Source organism: Vicia villosa, unplaced genomic scaffold (genome assembly GCF_029867415.1).
Source record: "Vicia villosa cultivar HV-30 ecotype Madison, WI unplaced genomic scaffold, Vvil1.0 ctg.003211F_1_1, whole genome shotgun sequence".
NCBI lineage: Eukaryota > Viridiplantae > Streptophyta > Magnoliopsida > Fabales > Fabaceae > Vicia > Vicia villosa.
In genome coordinates this window covers 64223-86486 of record NW_026706144.1, presented here as the reverse complement: position 1 = coordinate 86486, position 22264 = coordinate 64223, and the positions used below count along the sequence as shown (strand labels likewise).

The 22264-nt window shown below is 35.9% G+C and overlaps 2 protein-coding genes and 1 long non-coding RNA gene across 3 annotated transcripts; 1 reads left to right on the top strand and 2 right to left on the bottom strand.

Moving 5' to 3' along the window:
• Nucleotides 1-5295: 5295 nt before the first annotated feature.
• On the bottom strand, nucleotides 5296-7609 carry LOC131640585 (uncharacterized). The gene is made up of 4 exons (XR_009295285.1): nucleotides 7519-7609; nucleotides 7356-7445; nucleotides 6404-6588; nucleotides 5296-5566 (listed from the first exon to the last, which is right to left on the bottom strand). It is a non-coding gene; the product is annotated as an uncharacterized LOC131640585 (long non-coding RNA).
• Nucleotides 7610-7615: 6 nt separating this feature from the next.
• Nucleotides 7616-8717, bottom strand: LOC131640588 (uncharacterized). The gene is made up of 3 exons (XM_058910974.1): nucleotides 8642-8717; nucleotides 7788-8080; nucleotides 7616-7711 (listed from the first exon to the last, which is right to left on the bottom strand). The coding sequence occupies exons 1-3, from the start codon at nucleotides 8715-8717 to the stop codon at nucleotides 7628-7630; spliced, it is 453 nt and encodes a 150-aa protein (XP_058766957.1). The 3' UTR covers nucleotides 7616-7627.
• A 1392-nt stretch (nucleotides 8718-10109) lies between these two features.
• LOC131640592 (heat shock cognate 70 kDa protein-like) lies at nucleotides 10110-12157 on the top strand. Its single transcript, XM_058910976.1, has 2 exons — nucleotides 10110-10329; nucleotides 10524-12157. Exons 1-2 carry the CDS (start codon nucleotides 10110-10112, stop codon nucleotides 12155-12157), a joined length of 1854 nt encoding a protein of 617 aa, XP_058766959.1.
• Nucleotides 12158-22264: the final 10107 nt, after the last annotated feature.

Here is a 22264-nt window from a genome sequence, read left to right as displayed (position 1 = left end):
GTGCTACAATGGGAGGTTCCGAGATCGGTTACTGAGATCAGAAGCTTCTTAGGTTTGGCGAGTTATTATCGAAGATTCATAGAAGGCTTTTCGAAGTTGGCACTTTCGTTAACTCAGCTTACTTGCAAGGGTAAGGCGTTTATTTGGGACATAGTTTGTGAAAGGAATTTTGAAGAGTTGACGAGAAGGTTGACTTCAGCTCCGGTTTTGGTTTTACCTGATCCTAAGGAACCGTTTGTGGTGTATTGTGATGCATCGCATATGGGGTTAGGTGGTGTTTTGATGCAGGAAGGTAAGGTGGTGGCTTACGCTTCGAGGCAGTTAAGGATTCATGAGAAGAATTATCCCACTCATGATTTAGAGTTAGCTGCGGTTGTTTTTGCATTAAAGATTTGGAGGCATTATCTCTATGCTGCAAGGTTCGAGGTCTTTAGTGATCATAAGAGTTTGAAATACTTATTTGATCAGAAAGAATTGAACATGAGACAACGTAGGTGGTTGGAATTCCTGAAAGACTATGACTTTAGCTTGAATTACCATCCTGGTAAAGCTAATGTGGTTGCCGATGCTTTGAGTCGGAAATCTTTGCATATGTCTGCTATGATGGCGGAGGAGTGGGAACTTTTGGAGCAGTTTCGTGATCTTAGTTTAGTATGTGAATTGACGCCAGGTAGTGTGAAGATGGGTATGTTGAAAGTGACGAATGATTTTCTGTCGACCGTTAGCGAGAGACAGAAGATGGATGTGAAACTTGTTGATTTGTTTATGGTGGCAAATCAAAGTGATGATGGCGACTTCAGAGTGGATAGTCAGGGTGTTTTGAGATTCCGTGGTCGAATTTGTGTACCTGATGATTCCGAGCTGAAGAAGATGATTTTAGAGGAAGGTCACAGAAGCAGTTTGAGTATTCATTCGGGAGCCAATAAGATGTACCAGGAATTGAAGAAGATCTTTTGGTGGTCTGGTTTGAAAAGAGATGTGGCTCAGTTTGTGTATGCATGTTTGGTATGTCAGAAGTCAAAAGTGGAACATCAGCGTCCTGTAGGGTTGTTGCAACCGTTGGATATTCCAGAGTGGAAATGGGATAGTATTTCTATGGACTTTGTGACGAGTTTACCGAAAACTGTGAGAGGTTTTGATGCAGTTTGGGTGATTGTTGATAGGTTGACTAAGTCTGCTCACTTTATTCCTATTAACATCACTTTTCCAGTTGCAAAGTTGGCTGAGATTTATATCAAGGTGATTGTGAAACTACATGGTATACCGTTGAGTATTGTGTCGGATAGAGATCCGAGATTCACATCAGATTTTTGGAAAGGTTTACAAGAGGCTCTAGGTTCTAAGTTAAGGTTGAGTTCGGCTTATCATCCTCAGACAGACGGTCAGACCGAAAGGACTATTCAATCGTTAGAAGACTTGTTGAGGGCATGTGTTCTTGAGAAGGGAGGTTCGTGGGATACTTATCTTCCGTTGATAGAGTTCACTTACAACAACAATTTTCATTCTAGTATCAGAATGACACCTTTTGAAGCGCTATATGGTCGTAAGTGTAGAACTCCATTATGTTGGTTTGAATCGGGCGAGAGTGTGGTACTCGGACCTGAGATGGTAAGAGAGACTACGGAGAAGGTGAAATTTATTCGTGAGAAGATGAGAAGTTCACAGAGTAGGCAAAAGAGTTATCATGACAAGCGAAGGAAAGATTTGGAATTCCAAGCTGGTGATCATGTATTCTTAAGAGTTACACCTATGACGGGTGTTGGGCGAGCTTTGAAATCGAGGAAGCTTACTCTGCGTTTTATTGGTCCTTATCAGATATCGGAGCGAGTGGGCAAAGTTGCGTATCGGGTGGCGCTACCGCCAAGTCTTGTTAATCTGCACGATGTATTCCATGTGTCTCAGTTGAGGAGATACATTGCGGATCCATCCCATGTGATTCAGATGGATGATGTGCAAGTGCGTGAGAACCTGACGGTTAAGACGATGTCGGTGCGTATTCAGGGTCGTGAGACTAAGACTCTGCGAGGCAAGGAGATCGCCTTGGTGAAAGTCGTATGGTTAAGTGCGGCAGGTGAGAGTTTGACCTGGGAGTTGGAGAGTAAGATGCGAGACTCCTATCCTGAGTTGTTTGTAGCAGGTAATTTTTATTTTCGAGGACGAAAATCTCTTAAGTGGGGGAGGGTTGTAACGCCCGTAAATGTGTTTTTCTGATTAATTGTGATGTTTGCTACATTTTCCTAAATTTTACCGTTTTTGAGTCGAGTCAGTCGGTAAAAATTAATTATGCTAATATTTTACTTATTACTTTCCATGTGTGTAATTATTATGTTTTGGGTGTTAATTGGTTAGAATAAATGTTTAGTAACATTTGGGCCAAAATTGGAATTTATGGGAGTTGAGTGGGTGAAAATGAGAAGTAGAGAAATAGAAAGAGTTATAGAGAGGTAGAAGATTATGTTGTCTTAGAATAGAAGAGAAAAAGAGATATTTTGGAGAAAAAGAAAGAAAAGTGAGAAGAGGAAGAGAAGAAAAGATTTTTGTGAGAAGAACAACCAAGCTAGAATCAAGAATCTAACCAAGGTAAGGGGGTGAATCTAGTTTATCTTGATTGTATGATTCTTATAGTTTTGTTTTGTTTTGTTTTGTTCTTGCTCTTTTCTAAGTTTGACCAACAATGGTGGATTGGGTGTTTTGTGAGTTTTGAAGTTATAAACATGATTTTGTGGTGTGTATGTGTAGTATGATGATAGATATCCTCATTGATCATGTTTGTTTTTCATTTCTCCATGTTTTCTTGCTCATGAAGGAATTATTAGGTTATTGACATTTAGTGAGTGAACAATGGATCATTGATTGTTAGAATGAATATATGGCATGTATGGATTGTGTAGGATGTGTAGGGAAGCTTATTTGAGGTTTTGAGATGATTGGGTGGGGTTCTGCAGGTCTGTTGCAGAACTGATTTTTCTAGGTTTACGCAGGTCCGCTGAGCGGAGGTCCTTTTGCAGAAAAATCTCTGTGAAGCTCCGCTGAGCGGAGTTTCTGCATTTTTGTCTAATAATTTTCTGTCTGGGTCCGCTGAGCGGAGCTCAAGCGGACTGTGCGAAATATAGTTTTTCCAAACTTCGTTTTGTTGTATCTTTTGAACCGTAGGTCGTTTCTACGCGCCGTTTGAAGTATTATGGGAACCCTTGAGTATGCTTTATGATAAAGAGGAGTGTGTTGGTGGTTGAATGATTTTTCATAAATGTATTTTGTGAAATGATATTTGCTAATCAAATATGTTTTGACGGTATATGTGTGCTGTGTGAATATGAACGCCTGAGTGGCAATTTTGGTGATGTATCCGTGTGGATTAATATAACCGGTGTGATGTGGATATGTGACCGAGTTATATTATTGTTGTTGTTGTTGTTATGTAATCGAGTCGTTTGTATGCACAGCATGACATTTCATTACGTTAAGGGCGGAATGCTATTAACAGGTGGCCTGAATTGGCAATTATTACCAGTGGGAGCTTAATGCTCGGTAAAAAGGTGTATTTGCCCGAGTGGCAAGAGGTCATCAGTGGGGGCTAAATGCTCGATGACGGTTAGTCGTAGCTTACTGCTCGACAAAGGTGTATTTTCCTGAGGGAAAGAAGTCCCAGCATAATGCTCGGCAAGGTGTATTTGTCATAATGACAAGGAGGAGTTTACTCCGGATTTGGTACCACATGCATATGCATAGTCGAGTCTCATTCATCTCCATCTGTACTTACCATTATGTTCTTACTCATTTATCGCACCACTTATATATTGATTGCGGCCGACTTAGTGGATTACTTTGTTGTATGATTCCTGATGATACTTGTTGGCATTACTATATTTATCATGCTTTTCATTATAAATTATATTCTCACCCTTCTGCCTTAATGTTACCTACTCGTGGGTAATGTGCAGGTGATCCGCAAGCGTAGGTGCTCTTTTAGTAGTCGTCCGTTTTGGTGTCGTCCGCTCGTGATACGTAACACCTAGGGGGGATCGAACACTTATTTTGTAGATGATGCTTATAGGATCCTTTTGTTGTATATTTGATCCTTTGGATGTATTCATATTATATATATAAATACTGTCAAGTGTTTATGAGAATCTTTCCTCTTTGATTAATTGTGTTACGCATCTTTTGCGAGTATGTTATGTTTGGTGATGAGGTTACTTAAGTGTAATACCCTAATTGTTTTTATGAATTTAATTTTTATACTCTGATATTTGTACCTATATGCTTGGGTAGAATTGGGGTGTTACAGCTTCACCCCAAAATTCTTTAGGTAAATGCTTTTCTTTCAACATACTCCTCACCGTATTCATGATGGTTCGATTATTTCTTTCTACAATTCCATTATGTTGTGGAGTGTAAGGTGGCACCACCTCATGCACAATCCATTCTTTCTCACATAACATGTCGAAGTCTTTCGACACATATTCTCACCACCATCAGTCCTCAAAACTTTGAGCTTTCGACCACTTTGTCTTTCGACCATAGATTTAAACTTGGCAAATACCCCGATCACCTCACTTTTCTTCTTGATCATGTAAGTCCACAGTTTTCGACTGAAATCATCTATGAATGTAACAAAGTATTTGTTACCTCCATTCAAATCCACCTGGATTTGACCACATACATCAGAGTATATGACTTCAAGGATTGCTTTCGATATTGATACACTGACACCACTACAGGAAAAAAGGCCTCCTGCCACGCCCAGAAAACCGAGGCTATATGCAAAATAACCGTGGTGTAACGCTTAGGCCACGGTTTGGCCACGGAAATCCAACTGTGGAGTATACGGCCGTGGCCTAAAGTAAAATCCACGGTTTTTTTGGTATAGACCACGCCTTTTTTACAACCGTGGCTTTTTTAGGCCACGGTTTAAGTAGCTTGATTAAGGCCGCGGTTTGTACTTGCCATGACTTAAAAACTGTGGCTATATGGTAAAGCCACAGTTTCATTTTAACGTTTACGACACAGTATTAGTTCAAGATATAGCCACGGTTTGGTTATGACCACCTATTTAAAACTGTGACTATATTTTGTATGTTCTAAACCATTAATCTTGCCACGGTTTATTTCTGTGCCATTACATAAAAATGGCATTATAGAACTAATTTTTTAGACATTAATGATTAGAATCTAATTACAAGCAAATTAACATTAACGTCAAAAACAAAATATTCATTAAGAAGTGACGTTACGTACCCACTAATAAGTTCGATAAAAAATAGATAATTAAGTTTTGATGTCTTCCCAAATTCAAAACCATGGGATTCAAAACAAGAGCTAAATTAAACACTTAAAAACAACAAAAATCCATTTACAAAACTAACTCTATCTTTCCTCTTACAATTTGCACCACCAAACAAACTCTACCTAGAAACTGAACATTTGAAAATAAAAAGAAGTACACATGAGCTGAATCTTTCCTCTTTCCTCTCCAAGAATTTGATGTAGCTTTAAGTGGAGCCGGTTAATGACTGAAGTAAAGCTACTGCATCTCCAGCATCCTTTGTTGTTACCAATGCTGGACCTACAGGACACAGTGCAAGTAAGTCTCATGAAGATATTGATTACTTAAGCATCTAGTTTAAAATAAATCATGAGGAAGAATACAAATGCTCATAAGAAATAAGACTAAGCTATAGTATTCAATAGATAAAACATAAAAATTAACAATTAAGGATGATACTCTAGAAACAAACTTCACTTGGTGAGTTCAAAGACATGAAAATTATTTAGAACGCTATACAAACCCAATTTGGGAAACCTCTCCCGCATCAACTCTTCAAAAACAAGTTGATCCACATGATAAAATGAACATGTATTTGAATATGTCAAAAATTCAAACAGTAGTTATAAATTTTCTCTAATGTACTAGTGTGTTAATTTTATATTAATAATATAAACTGCTGTTTTAGACAAATTCTGCAACAAAACCAAAATTGAATGCAATATATGACCAAACCTGTTACACACCAAGCTGTAGAAATTTCCCCAAACTATCATTCATATAAGCTAAATTTAATGCATTAAATAAAATAATCCAACATGTAGTATATCTTGAATTTCAAATTGCCAAACACTTAAAATTTCAAGTTCCAAAAATGAAGTTTACCCTTCTCAATCTGCTGTCTCAACACATGGTCAGGGAGTGTCAAAACAAATAAAATAAGGGACCGTGAGGATTGAGGAATGCTGGATTATGACATGTTGACCCACACTGAAAGAGACATTCTAATATCATGTTGATATTTCCTTGAGATTTTTTGAATTTTCAAACAAACAGATGCTTACACAAAATGCATACCTATATGCCTTGTATTCATGTATGCGAAACAATTTCATAGCAAAACATAAATCAACCCACCAAGTCAAATCAAGTTGTAGCCGTAATTCGAATCCTAATGAAACAAGATTCGTCGAGTTCATTCAAGTAGCACCTGCCAATCTCCAGACTGTTGAGGCTCTCAATATACCTTAATCTCTAAGGCAAATTGTGATGCCATTTGATCATTCCAAAGGTAGCTGAATGATAAAGCAGCAGTTATAAACCTATAAGGCAAACCAGAACATGTTTCTAGTTAAACCTTAAATTCTAAATTTATAAAAGCAAACCAGCACATGTTTCTAGAAGAATAGAGATACAAGCAAGTGCAACCAAGATATCAAAGGACAGAGTCAGATATTCAGTTTCAATAGGATCCTATAAAACCATGTCCAAACTCCAAATATCCTTAGTAATAAGTAACATTAAAAGAAAAAAATGCAATACTAGTAGTATCTGAATCTCTCATGAGATATGCACAAGTAGTAAATGAAAGCAAAAGACATTTAAGAATGAAAAGAATAACAACAGAAGATAACCTTCAAGTATAACAGAAACAACCAAGCCCTATCCCACTAAGTGGAATCGAATCGATTACATGGAACAACTTTTCCGATAATGTTGTATCCCGAACCATGCTTATATCCAAATCATTAATTTTGAGATATTTCTTAATAGCTTCTCTTAAAGTTTTTCTAGTTATTAAATGAAATCTATATATTGGATCAGTAAGTTCAACTCAGGAGAGGGAGATTTGCAGATATTATTAAATGAAATCTAGTTATTGGATCAGTAAGTTCACCTCAGAGGTTGCAATATATGACCAAACCTGTTACACACCAAGCTGTTGAAAGCTCCCATAGAAATACCAACAGCAGTCAAGTTTCCAACCAATATTAAAGTAGAATAAGATGAACATTTTTACTCAGATAGTAGAACACATACTTGTTATATAGTAGCTTTCAAAAGTATGAAAAGACAATTATTTCACTACCTATTTTTTTTATTTAGTACTGTTCTGCTCTGAGATCAACAAGGAGTTGGGGTGGTTCTGGATTTCTGATATAGTTGAATGAAGGCTGACCTACAATATTAATACTTCAACGTTCAAGTAGTAGGGAGTGAGAAATGGAATTTGAATGAAATATGAATTGTACCTTGAAAGTGACCCGCATTCACCACCTAAATAGGATTGGTGGTTGAACCGCGTATGTGAGTAAGATGTGGCTGATCATTGGATAGTATGTGAGTAAACTGATTAGCAAACTAACCGTGAGCATGTCCTGGAAGAAGCGAAGAAGCATCGCCATCAACAACAATACATCTGTCTCTCTGCAAATCTTCATCTAACTGCAACAAACAAAAATAGATCCATCAAATAAAACTGAAATTCAAAATCGAAATTCAAAATTAACAGAAACAGTACCTTATCGGCTAGGGAGTGATTAATGAGTTTATTGTTGAGGAGAGAATCGAGAGAAAAACGAAGTGAAAGGATTTTGGAGTCGAGAGCAAGAGCACGTTGGCGGAGAGGATGTTCATCGCTCAAGGATTTAGAGATGTGACCAGCGACGGAGTCTTGAAGCTCTTTAGCTTCTTCCAAAACGGAAGCCACTGATCCCTTTCTGGATCTCCCGAAGTCTGATTTAGGGCTTCTTCGAGGAACGGACTTGGTAGCCTTTGGGTTAGAAGGAGATTTGTGAGATTTAGATTTGCTTTCTCATTTTGGTGTCTACCTCTTGTTCTCTATTCGCCGCGCCATCCTTGGGACTCTGAGGTTAGGTTTAGGTTTGAAGGAGAGGAAGAGAGGCGAGTGATGAGAGGGAGAGGAGAAGCGGCTGAGTGTTTCTTTGAAGCGGTTGAGTGTTTCTTTTAGGGTTTAGCAGAGAATCCCAAAGGTGACTTAACCCTAATCCTCTTTTATGTTTATTTGTTTTAGTTTTTTTTTCTTTTTAATCTTAACAAAAAATAAAATATAAAACAAAATAAAGAGGGAAACAAAAAGAAAAGAGGGAAAACATGGCGGACACTAAATTTTTGGACTTGGTCCACAATTTTTAGTCAAAATTATAAGGCCGCGGTTTTTCTTTGCGCCTTAAAATATCCGCAGTTCTATAACCGTGGCAATTGAAGTAAAGGCCACAGTTTCATACTCCGGATTCAATATTTTATAACATAATTTTACGCTTTGATAACCATGGCCAAATCATATATGTGGCCACAGTTTCTGAGTTGTGGACAATTTTAGCGTGGCCGTAGGCCAAATTTCTAGTAGTGCACCTGGTGTGCTATGTGCAAGGAGTATTGCGTTGTGTCTAAAGGCTGTTGAGAAGCCTGGTGTATGGTTCCGTTGCATGGTATCTGAGGTAAACCTGAAGCCTTCTAATGATTAGAGCAATTTATTTTTGTCTTTATAAGAGTCTTACAAACTCTTGAAAAAGACTTTGAGTCTTGCTATTGCTGGTATAACTAAGGTTTCGACTATTACTGGAGTTTGTAAAGCTCACCAAAGAATGTTTTGATTATCGAGGAGCAATAATGAAGTCAGAATCAAACTCAACTTTGTGCTCTATGATAAGGGAACTGGTGTCCAATCAGATGTTATAATATCATATCAACAGGTGTGTAGATCACTATTGAATAACGGATGCTCTGGGTGCTAAACAAATGTGTAATGGACACATATCTTTGGAACCTACTCTTGATTTGGAAGAAGACGCATCTGGGCTATATTTCTAAGATTTTTAGTTCCAGAAAACAGATCTTAGATAATTGAGTTGATGGAATAATGTTCAACCTAATGGGTACTTCATGGTTTATGTGCTCTATGATCCAAGTAAGTAAAAGTACAGAGGCTGAGCTCTAGTAGATATTTGTCATCTCAGTCTGATTCCTTGAGCATGAAGGCCAATAAAATATACATCCTTTATGATATCAGGCATATTTCTCTAAGAAGCCAGGTTTGTATGATTTAGTTCATGTGAAACAGGCTCTCATGGAGTTGGAACAAAGAGAATATTATTATAGGTATGCACCAACCACAGTCTGTACTACCATTGTGTGGAAGAAGAGATATTTTCCATTTCTCCTAATTGGAAGATATCGAAAGAATTTTTCATCTAGAAATAAAAGTTATTAATAATTGATATTATGTTAGGCTCACATACAAACAAAAATATATTCAAGAAGATCAAAACTAAGAAAATAATTTAAATAAACAAATTCTTACTATGAAAACAAAACATACTGGAATAAAACACAACAGTCGGCAATACAAAACATGTCCATCGTGATATATATTTAGTGGAATATTGGAGTATGCTATTTAGTAGAATACTGGAATAAAGCATACATGTGAATCATCTTGCTTTTATATATAACTGGCAAGGGAAGAAACAGTAGAGAAACTTTTAGATTTCGGTTTTAATATTTATAACAAAAGTTTTGATTTTATTATTTTAATTTTAATTATAATATTAAATAAAATTATAAATATATAAAAGATTTTACATCCGTTTTTTAAATTTATCTTGAGTTGGGCTTGGTATGATATATATATATATATATATATATATATATATATATATATATATATATATATATATATATATATATATATATATATATATATATATATATATATATCATCACTCCTATTTAAGAAAGGGTTTTTGAGCCCTATTTTACTTCTTGTGAGAATATCACGCAGTGTTTTTAGCTTCTTTTTGTTTCTTTTGGTTGAAAGACAATGGCTGAAAAATACGACGGACGTGCAGTGGGAATAGACCTAGGAACAACGTATTCTTGTGTTGCTGTGTGGCTTGATGATCACAATAGAGTTGAAATTATTCATAATGACCAAGGCAACCGAACCACTCCTTCTGTTGTTGCTTTCAATGATGATCAAAGGTTGATTGGTGATGCTGCTAAGAATCAGGTTGCATCTAATCCACAAAACACTGTGTTTGGTATACTTCTATTCTCTCTACCACTTTATGTACTTCATGTTATTATTATAATTTTAAGTAGCGTCGGCATCGTCATTAGTTATATTGACGATGTTGTATTCTTGGTGTTCTTGTTAGTAGGGTTAGGGTATTATGCAATTGCTATTTAAGTTGGACAAATTACTGATAAGAATAAACTGTGTTTCTCTTTTCAGATGCTAAAAGATTAATTGGTAGGAAGTTTAGTGATTCACTTGTTGGAAAAGATATATTGTTGTGGCCATTCAAGGTCATTGCAGGTGTCAATGACAAACCCATGATTACCCTTAAATATAAGGGTCAGCAGAAGGAATTTTGTGCCGAGGAAATATCATCCATGATTCTTTCAAAGATGCGAGAAGTTGCAGAGGCATATCTGGAGTCGCCCGTCAAGAATGCTGTTGTTACTGTGCCGGCTTACTTCAATGATTCTCAGCGAAAAGCCACCATAGATGCTGGCGCCATTGCAGGCCTTAATGTTATTCGGATAATCAATGAACCTACCGCTGCTGCAATTGCATATGGTCTTGATAAGAGAAGAAATTGTGATGGAAAAAGAAATATTTTTGTCTTTGACCTTGGTGGCGGGACTTTTGATGTGTCTATTCTAACAATTAAAGGTGATATCTTTGAAGTAAAAGCCACTGCCGGAGACACTCATCTCGGAGGAGAGGACTTTGATAACAGAATGCTGAATTATTTTGTAGAAGAGTTCAAGAAGAAACATAAAGTGGACATTAGTCTTAACCCAAGAGCCTTGAGGAGGTTGAGAACTGCTTGCGAAAGAGCAAAAAGGATACTCTCATTCGCCTTTGTAACCACAATTGAGCTTGATTCTTTATTTAATGGAATTGACTTCTATTCATCAATAACTCGTGCCAAGTTTGAGGAAATTAATATGGAGCTGTTTAATGAATGTATGAAAATTGTTGATAGTTGTCTGAGAGACTCAACGATCAGCAATAGTGATATACATGATGTTGTTCTTGTGGGTGGCTCCTCTAGGATTCCCAAAGTGCAAGAACTGTTGCAAGACTTTTTCAACGGAAAAGATTTGTGCAAGGGTATAAATCCGGATGAGGCTGTTGCTTATGGTGCTGCTGTTCAGGCTGCCATTTTGAGTGATGGCTTTAAGAATGTCCCCAACTTGGTGCTGCGAGATGTTACCCCATTATCACTTGGTATCTTATCCCAAAAGGATGGTGTGATGAGTGTGGTGATTCCTAGGAACACTACCATACCTGCCAAAAAGTCTAGAGGGTATATTACAGCTAAAGATAACCATTGCAATGTCGCGATTAATGTTTATGAAGGTGAGAGAGCAAGAGCCATAGACAACAATCTGCTTGGTAAGTTCAGTCTTTCTTGTCTTCCAGGTGCTCCTCGGGGTCAGCCCTTAAACGTATGTTTTGACATTGATGAAAATGGTGTCCTAACTGTTTCTGCTAAGGAAGTATCTACAGGCAGTACAAATGAAATCACCATAACCAATAAAGAAAGGTTGTCAGCATTCGAAATTAAAAAAATGATTGAAGAAGCTGAAAGATACAATGCTGAAGATAAGAAATTCTTAAAGAAGGCCAAGGTAACGAGTGCATTGGATAAATGTGTTTATAATATGAAGAATGCATTAAAGAAGGATGTTAATTTAAAACTCTCCCCTCAAGAAAGTGAGAAGATTAATAATGCAATTACGGTGGCCACAAATTTACTTGAAGGGAATGACAAAACGAATGAAATAGATGTTCTTGAGAATCATCTAAAGGAGCTGGAGAGCATGTTGAAACACCTTGTAGCCATGACTGGCTAGTTTTATTCCCTAATAGTATTCAAGTTTATGATAATGTTTGCATAGAACATTTTATTTAAATTGTTTCTATTTTGTCTTGTTTTCTAGTTTTAGTTGCATCATTGAAAACTTTGGAGTTTTAGTGACTTGCTAGCATGAGTGAATGTCTTTTATAGTGAAGGCTGGGTCTTTTGCTGTCGTCTTTCTGATTAAACTTTTTGTTGTTTCTGCCTTTCCCTCTGCTGTCTGCAGTATTAATTCGTTAAAATATGATATGAATATGGGCAAATTTAAAATCTCTAAGAAAATGTTTGACCTATGATTCAGAAGCATAAATTCCCCTCTTCACATTTACATGCTTAATTAGAGAAGAATAATATTTAGATGGTTAAAGAATCTCTTAAACATTCACTCATTAAATGTTTAAGCAATGCAAAGGTAAGTGAAGTGATAATTCTTCATGTTAGTCTATATTTCTGACTTGATTTATTTTCAAGTAGACTACACCCGAAACGTAAAATATCTTACTTGTGTAAGTTATGATTTTGAATTGGTAATTTTACAAATGCTATAACCATTTCAACTTTGAAGAAATCTAAGAAGAGGATTTCTAGAGAACCTCTCCAAGTCATAGAGTAATCAGATTAAGATGACGTGGCTATAAAGAGATCTAAGACTAAAGTAAGTATTTCATTAACTCACTCTTTTGCGATTAAAGTAGTTGTACACTTATGTTTTGAATCACATTTTATTTCCTTGTTTCATCTTGTGTATTTGAATCCATTGTCCACCAATAAGATGTTTGTTATTATATTTGATTAACAAATATTTATAGGCAACATCTTCAGGAGGATGTTGTGATTTAGTTAGGTTTTTTCTTTACTCACCTCCCTATGGGGTCACCCCAGCGAAAACCTCACTTTACTCCTGCTTTGGAAATGCATTTCCGAAATATTTTTTTTTAAATTTTTCCAAATTTCGGAAGTGCACTTCCGAAAAAATTCCAAAAATTGAGATTTTGATTAATTCAGATATGCATCTCCGAAAAAACAAAAAAAAATTTAAAAATCCCAAAAATTAAAAATTTAAGGATATTAATTAATTCACATATCATAAATTTGATATAATTTATGAGTAATGAATAATAATAATTATATATTTTGATATAATTTATGAGCTATGAATAATAATTATTATATATTCTATTCTAATTCATATTTTAAAATTTAAAATAATTTTAATTAAAATAATTAAAATAATTTCACCTACAAAATGAGTTATAATTTTTTATTTATATATTTATATATTTATAATTATTATTATATATTTATATATTTACAAAAAAATTTAAAAAAATGAGTGTTTTAATTTATATATTTATATAATAATTATTATATATTTATAAAAATTAATATATATTTATATATTTATATAATAATTATAAAAATTAAAAAAATGAGTGTTTTAATTTATAATAATTATTATATATTTATATATTTATATAATAATTATTATATATTTATATATTATATATTTATATATTTCACTTACAAAATTAATAATTATTATTATATATTTATATATTCATAATTAAAAATGAGTTATAATTTTTTATTTAGTTTAAAAAAATTAAAAAAATATTTTGTCTTAATTTTATTTAATGAATAAATTTTATATTTAATTATATATAATTCAAAATTTACTTATGAAATTAAAACGTTTTTGATTTATATAAGTTAGTAAAATAATTTTTAACTTTAAAATTGTTTAGGAAATTTTGATTCACCTTGATTCACCTTCATTTTATTGATTCACCTTGATTTTATACCTATTAATTGTATTGATTCACCTTGATTTTAATTTTTTAATAATTATTGAATTCTTTCGGAAGTGTATATCCGAAACATTCCAAGACCAATTTGGTCTTGGAATATTTCGAATATGCATCTCCGAAGACACCCCTCTCCCAAAAAGGGGTGTTTTCGGAAATGCATCTCCGAAAACCCAAAAAAGGGTTGTTTTCGGAAATGCATCTCCAAAAACACCTTTTTTTCGTGTTTTCGGAAATGCATCTCCGAAAACCCAAAAAAGGGGGTGTTTTCGGAAATGCATCTCCGAAAACACCTTTTTTTCGTGTTTTCGGAAGTGCATTTCCGAAATAAGACAAATTTTGAAAAAAAAAAACATTTCGAAAATGCATTTCCGAAGTTAGGGGTATTTTGGGTTTTTCACCAGAGGTGACCAAGAAAGTAGGGAGGTGGGTAAAGAAATTTCCTTTAGTTAAGACATTTTGTCTTGGTCGTTTTTTTTTGGCACATGTACTTTTTTTTTAAGCAAGCTTTACAAAAGATCGAGGATACAACACGAAAAAGAAAAGATTACACACCAAGTGAAACTTAAGAGATATAAAATAAAGGATTTTTGCAAAACTCATAAAAATTACATTTGGTATGTTTAATATTCCCGATAAAAGACCACCTCCAAAGCAAAGTTTTAATGTTCCAAACAACATCCATAACGGTCCAAACCTCCTCTCTAAAAATCACTCCATTCCTAATGTTCCATAAAAACCAAATTGTTGATAACCAAACATCTCCTTCTTTTCCTTTTTTAACCCGCTTGTGTTTACAAAAACAACTCCACCTCAAGAAACTATCCAAGAGATCAAACATTTCGTAATCAACAAAATCAATCCAACCGGCCACTTCTCCCAAACTAGAGCGGCAACTTGACAATCCAATAGCAAATGAATACAAGATTCGGGAGCAACTTCACATAAAACACGAGAAATATCATTAGAATTAGGAAGGATACCTCGAATAACAAGCGAGTCTTTAGTAGAAATCTTTTCAAGGAAACACCGCCATACAAAAGCTTTTATTATGAGAGGAACGTACATCTTCCAAATAAGACTAAAAGCCTTATAAAAAATATTAGCCGGACCAAGAGGAACAAAAGAAGAAGAGAGAAAATCATAGCAACCCTTTACCGAAAAAGAATCATCCACACTATCATTCCAAACCACCTTATCTTTTTCATCCAAACTCGGATAGGAAAGATTCAACTTGCCACGTAAAATAATCAAATCATCGGCTAAAACGGGGCTGTTCGGATTTGGAATTCCAAAGTCTCCCCACTCCCACACCTCATTCAACCAACCCCCATACTCCCCACCGATGCATCTTTTAAAAGGGATGCCGAAAATAAAGAAGGAAAAGAATCCCACAAGCACCCACAAGACAACCAAGAAGAGTGCAAAAAAGAAACGGAGAAATCATTACTTAAAGAGAACGTTACCTTTTTAGCAAGAATGTCCTCGGAATTGCCTTTGACCAAAGAAACAATATCTTTCCACCAATCCGATTTGTGAACTCTACTCTTTCCACCTTTCTCACCATTCACTACCTCCAAATTAATATCTCCATAACGCGCCTTCAACACTTTGTACCATAACGCTTTTTTCTCCACTAAAATCCTCCATCTCCATTTATTAAGAAGAGCTAAATTAAAAATATCCACTCTTCTAATACCAAGACCCCCTTTCTCCAAAGATAGACATAAATCCTTCCATCGCACCCAATGAATCTTTTTCACACCGTCCGAGCCGCCCCAAAGGAAATTACTTTGAGTTCTAGTAATCTCCTTAATGATCCCTACCGGAGCTTTGCAAGAAGAAAGAGTAAAAATAGCAAGGCTACTCAACACGATTTAAGAATAGTAATTCTTCCACCAAAACTAAGATAACGCCCCTTCCAAGTGAATAACCTTTTTTTTAATTTGTTCACAAGACTCCTCCACGTTTCAATCCTCCTCGGATTATCCCCTATTTGAATGCCAAGAAATGATAAAATTTTCTCCTCCATCCTACAAGAAAGAAAATGAGAAGCCATTTCCAAAAAAATTAGAATTAATGTTAATTCCAATTTACTTGCTTTTATGATAATTGATATCGAGGCCCGAAACTATTTCAAATCCCCTCAAAACTGATTTGATTGCCCAAATATGCTTCCAACTATCATCTCCAACCAACAAAGTGTCATCCGCAAATTGGAGGATATCAATTTTACACCTCCTATTAATATTGAAACCCGAAAAATCCCCATTTTCCACCGCTTTGTTCACCATCCACTTAAGGCCTTCCGCTACAATGACAAAAAGAAAAGGAGAAAGAGGATCTCCTTGTCTTAAACCCCTCTCTACCACAAACTCCTTAGTCGGGCTACCATTCACCAATACCGACATATGACTCGAGAAAATTAAAGCCTCCATCCAACTCATCCAAATCTCACCAAACCCCATCCTTCTTAACATATATCTAAGAAACCCCCAATTTATTTTATCATAAGCCTTTTCAAAATCAACTTTAAAAAGAAGACAACTTTTACCTTCTTTTTGAGCAAAGTCCACCACTTCATTCGCCAGTAACACCCCATCTAACAATTGTCTTCCCGGAACAAAAGCGCTTTGACAATGAGAGATAATAGAATTTAGAACCTTCTTCAATCTACAAGTCAAAAGTTTAGATATAGCTTTATAAATGATACCAACTAAACAAATGGGTCTATAATCTTCCAATCCCAAAGGATTAGAAGATTTAGGAACCAAAGTCAATAAAGACAAAATAATGGATTTAGACAAGTGAGCTCCGTTGAAGAAATCCTCAAAACACCTAACAAAATCTTCTTTAATAAAGTCCCAACAATTCTTAATAAAAAGAAAAGAGAACACATCCGGACCCAGACTCTTCAAACCTTCACAACTCCAAACTGCCTCCTTTATCTCCTCCTCCTCCGAGAAAGGGACCTCTAAAGAAGTTTTCTAAAAAATCCCTAGTTTTTCAAAATTAATACCATCCAAAACCGGTCTTGAATCCTCCGATTCGGAAAATTTAAACTCTAAAAAATTTCGGACTTCCTCTTTCACATCCTCTACCGACTCCAAAACACCTCTATCCGAGTTAATAGGACCAATATGATTCCTCCTCCTCCCCTCCTTCATAATACTATGAAAGTATCTACTATTAGAATCTCCATCATTTAACCATTTAATCCTCGACTTTTGAATTAACATGTTCTCTTTAATTTTAAGATTCAACCAAAACTTGCCACTAGCCTTCTCATACTTAACCAAATATTCAATCCCACTTTCCCCTAGGTCCTCCTCTTGATTCATGAATCTAACATCTTCATCAATCTCAAGATCAATCTTGCCAAAAACCAAAATATTCCATAATCTTAGTCTATCTTTAATAATCCGGAATTTCTCTCTAAGAATAAAATCGCCACGACCAAACACCTTCAAAGCTTTCCATTACTTTTCAATAAAGGGAATGAACTCCTTGTTAGAAAACCACTCATTGTTACATTTGAAAGGTTTCGGCCCCCAATTAGCCCGATCCACCACCAACCAAACAGGACAATGATCCGAGATATCTCTATGATCAATGAATTGCCCCACCACTCCCCAATATCTAATATTATTTTCCGCCACCAAAAATATATCAATACTACTCTTAGATTTTCCATTCCCATAAAACCAAGAGAATTTCTTACCTTTTAAAGGAACATCGATTAATAAACTATCTTCAATGAACTTCGAGAACACCTGCCATTCCACATTGTTACTTGAGAAGGATCTACCAACTCTCTCTTCTCGATCCTTCACTGCATTAAAATCTCCACCTATCAACCAATCACCATCCGTAAACAATGATTTTGGACGCAAAAGATTCCTCCATAACTCTCTCTTTAACACCAAATAACAAGATGAATAAACATTAACTACATAGTAGATAGAATTATGCCATCTAACTTTTATCCCCAAGTATCCCGCTCCGTGAAAACTACAAAGCAATTCCATCCCAAACGAATTCCAAATAATCAACAAACCTCCCGACATACCTTCGGAACTAGAAAAAGAATAATAAAAATCAATTGATTGTTAGAACAAGATTTGTTCTGATCAATATTCTTAGTTTTGATGATAACAATGTATATGAATTTTGTATAAGACAATGTGGTACTCTAATCCTATGCATTTTCCATTTCAGGAAATATATGAAGAGTATGCACAATTCAGCGCTAAGAAACACTGACTCAGAAGGTTCAGTATACAACATCAGAACATGCTCTCGCAAGACATCAGAAGATGGTCAAGCAGAATCAGAACATGGTCTATTGAAGCATCAGAAGAACTTGAGATCAGAAGCAGAAGCACTGAAGTTCTTATGGTATCACGCTAGAAGCATTTCAAAGTCAGAAGACAAGAAGATGCTCTGCACCAAGCTGTTTGACTCTAATTATCTCAAACGTTGTATCTACAAAGATCAGATCAGAAGCAAGTACAAGATGGCAGGCTACGCTGACTGACAAAAGGAACGTTAGAAGCTATTAAAGGCAAAGTCAGTAAAAGCAGGAAAAGCAAGGCTCGAGGTCGTTGACAAAAGAGTGAAACATTAAATGCAATGCTGTACGGATCACGCAACATATTAAATGCTCCCAACGGTCATCTTCTAAAAACGCCTATAAATAGTGAAGTTCTGATCAGAAGCAAGGTTACCGATTTACAAACAACTTTTCAATCTTGCTGAAACGCTGCTGAATCAAAATCTATCAAACTTCATCTTCAACCTCACATTACTTTTGTAATATCTTAGTGAGATTAAGCTTAGAACTTAAGAGAAATATCACAGTTGTGATTATAGCTTATTAAGAAGCATTGTAACACTCTTGTAAGAATTTGTTTACATTCATTTGTAAAGGTACTAGAGAAGATCAAGTTGTGATCGGATTCTCTAGAAGTCTTAGAGGGTATCTAAGCATTGATTTCCTAGAGTGATCAAGTTGTGATCAGAATACTCTAGAAGACTTAGAGGGTATCTAAGTGGAAAACCATTGTAATCAAGATTGATTAGTGGATTAAATACTTAGGTGAGGTAAATCACTCCAAGGGGGTGGACTGGAGTAGTTTAGTTAACAATGAACCAGGATAAAAATCATTGTGCAAATTGCTTTTATCTTAAGAGTTTTAAAGCTACACTTATTCAAACCCCCCTTTCTAAGTGTTTTTCTATCCTTCAATTGGCATCAGAGCGCCGGTTCTAAGGTGCAAGCACTTAACCGTGTTTTGAAAAGATTCAGGAAGAGAAAAACGCTAAGTCAAGATGGTTGAAACTCCACCACCTACATCTACATCTGGCTCTGCTAAGCAACATAATGGAAATGGAAACAATGGCTACACTAGACCACCAGTATTCGATGGTGAAAACTTTGAATATTGGAAAGATAGACTCGAAAGTTACTTTCTTGGTTTAGATGGTGACTTATGGGATCTTCTGGTGGATGGTTACAAACATCCAGTGAAAGCTAGTGGTGTAAAGTTGTCAAGACAAGAAATGAGTGATGATCAGAAGAAGCAATTCAAAAATCATCACAAGTGCAGGACTATTCTGCTGAATGTTATCTCTCATGCTGAATATGAGAAGATATCTAACAGGGAAACTGCCTATGATATATATGAATCATTGAAAATGACTCATGAAGGAAATGCCCAAGTCAAGGAGACCAAAACTCTTGCCTTGATCCAGAACTACGAAGCCTTCAAGATGGAGGATGATGAAAACATTGAAACAATGTTCTCAAGATTTCAAACTCTAACTGCTGGATTAAGAGTTCTTGACAAGGGATACACAAAGGCTGATCACGTCAAGAAGATCATCAGAAGCTTGCCAAGAAGATGGGGTCCAATGGTGACTGCTTTCAAAATTGCCAAGAATCTGAATGAAGTCTCTCTTGAAGAATTGATCAGCGCTTTGAGGAGTCATGAAATTGAGCTAGATGCTAATGAACCTCAGAAGAAAGGTAAGTCTATTGCGTTAAAATCTAATTATAAAAAATGTACTAACGCATTTCAGGCAGAAGAACAAGATTCTGAAGAATCAGAATCAGAAGAAGAAGAAGATGAACTGTCCATGATCTCCAGAAGGGTAAACCAACTCTGGAAGAGCAAACAATGGAAGTTCAAGAACTTCAGAAGTTCTAAGAAGCCTGAAAAAGGAGAATCTTCTGGAAGCAGAATATCTGACAAGAAGAAGGTCACTTGCTACGAGTGCAATGAGCCAGGTCACTACAAGAATGAGTGTCCAAAGCTTTAGAAGGAGAAGCCCAAGAAGAAGTTTCATAAGAAGAAGGGTCTTATGGCAACTTGGGATGATTCAGATTCATCAGAATCAGAATCAAACTCTGAAGGCGAGCAGGCAAACATTGCGCTGATGGGTACTGTGGATGATGAAGCAGAATCTACATCAGAATCAGAATCTGACTCTGAAGAGGTATTTTCTGATCTAACTAGAGAAGAGCTTGCTTCCATTTTAGCTGAAATTCTTGAAATCAAGGCTAAGCTTAGTATCAAGTACAAAAAGCTGAGAAAGCTCTTTGCATCTGAAACAAAGAAGCTTGAATTAGAAAATTCTGAACTTAAAGAAAAAGTTTTAAAACTATCCAAAGATGCTGAGTCATCTTCTGGTTCAGAAGAATCTATTCCAAGCTTGAATCATATTCTTAAAGAATATGACTTGAGTTTCAGGAAATTCTTATCTAGAAGTATTGGCCGAAGTCATCTTGCTTCTATGATATATGCTATTTCTGGAAACAAGAGAGTTGGCATTGGCTATGAGGGTGATACCCCATACAAACTTGAACCTGTAGATGATATGAAAATCACATACAAGCCATTGTATGATCAGTTCAAGTATGGCCACTCCCATGATATTAGGCTCACCTCACATGCCAAAAGCTTTCATGTTGCACACACTAAGAAGCATGTGACACAACCTAGAAAATATCATGCTGCTAAACCTAAGGAATATCATGCTGTACCTCCTGTTGTTTATCATACTAAACCCAAGTTCAATCAGAACTTGAGGAAAACTAACAAGAAAGGACCCAAGAAGTTGTGGGTACCTAAGGAGAAGATAATTTCTGTTGCAGATATCCTTGGCAGCAAAGAAGAAAAAGCAAAGCATGTCATGGTACCTGGACTCTGGGTGCTCGCGGCACATGACGGGAAGAAGGTCTATGTTCCAAGACCTGGTGCTTAAGTCCGCTAGAGAAGTTAAGTTTGGAGGAGATCAAAAGGGCAGGATAATTGGCTCTGGAACCATAAGTACTGGTAACTCTCCTTCCATATCTAATGTACTTCTTGTAGAAGGATTAACGCATAACTTATTATCCATAAGTCAATTAAGTGACAATGGTTATGACATAATCTTCAATCAAAAGTCTTGCAAGGCTGTAAGTCAGAAGGATGGCTCAATCCTATTTACAGGCAAGAGAAAGAACAACATTTACAAGATTGATCTTCAAGATCTTAAGAATCATAAGGTAACTTGTCTTATGTCCGTTAGCGAAGAGCAATGGGTCTGGCACAGAAGATTAGGCCATGCTAGTTTGAGAAAGATTTCTCAGATTAACAAACTAAATTTGGTCAGAGGACTCCCAAATCTGAAATATAAATCAAATGCTCTTTGCGAAGCATGTCAGGAGGGAAAGTTCTCCAAACCTGCATTCAAGTCTAAGAATGTTGTTTCTTCCTCTAGGCCGCTAGAACTTCTGCACATTGATCTGTTTGGCCCAGTCAAAACAGCTTCTGTCAGAGGGAAGAAATATGGATTAGTCATCGTAGATGATTATAGCCGCTGGACATGGGTAAAGTTCTTGAAACACAAGGATGAGTCTCATTCAGTGTTCTTTGACTTCTGCACTCAGATTCAATCTGAGAAAGAGTGTAAAATCATAAAGGTCAGAAGTGATCATGGTGGCGAATTTGAGAACATGTTCGTTGAGGAGTTCTTCAAAGAAAATGGTATTGCCCATGATTTCTCTTGCCCTAGAACTCCACAGCAAAATGGAGTTGTAGAGCGAAAGAATAGGACTCTACAAGAAATGGCTAGAACCATGATCAACGAAACCAATATGGCTAAGCATTTCTGGGCAGAAGCAATAAATATTGCATGTTATATTCAGAATAGAATCTCTATAAGACCTATTCTTAATAAGACTCCTTATGAATTGTGGAAGAACAGAAAGCCCAACATTTCATATTTTCATCCTTTTGGATGTACTTGTTATA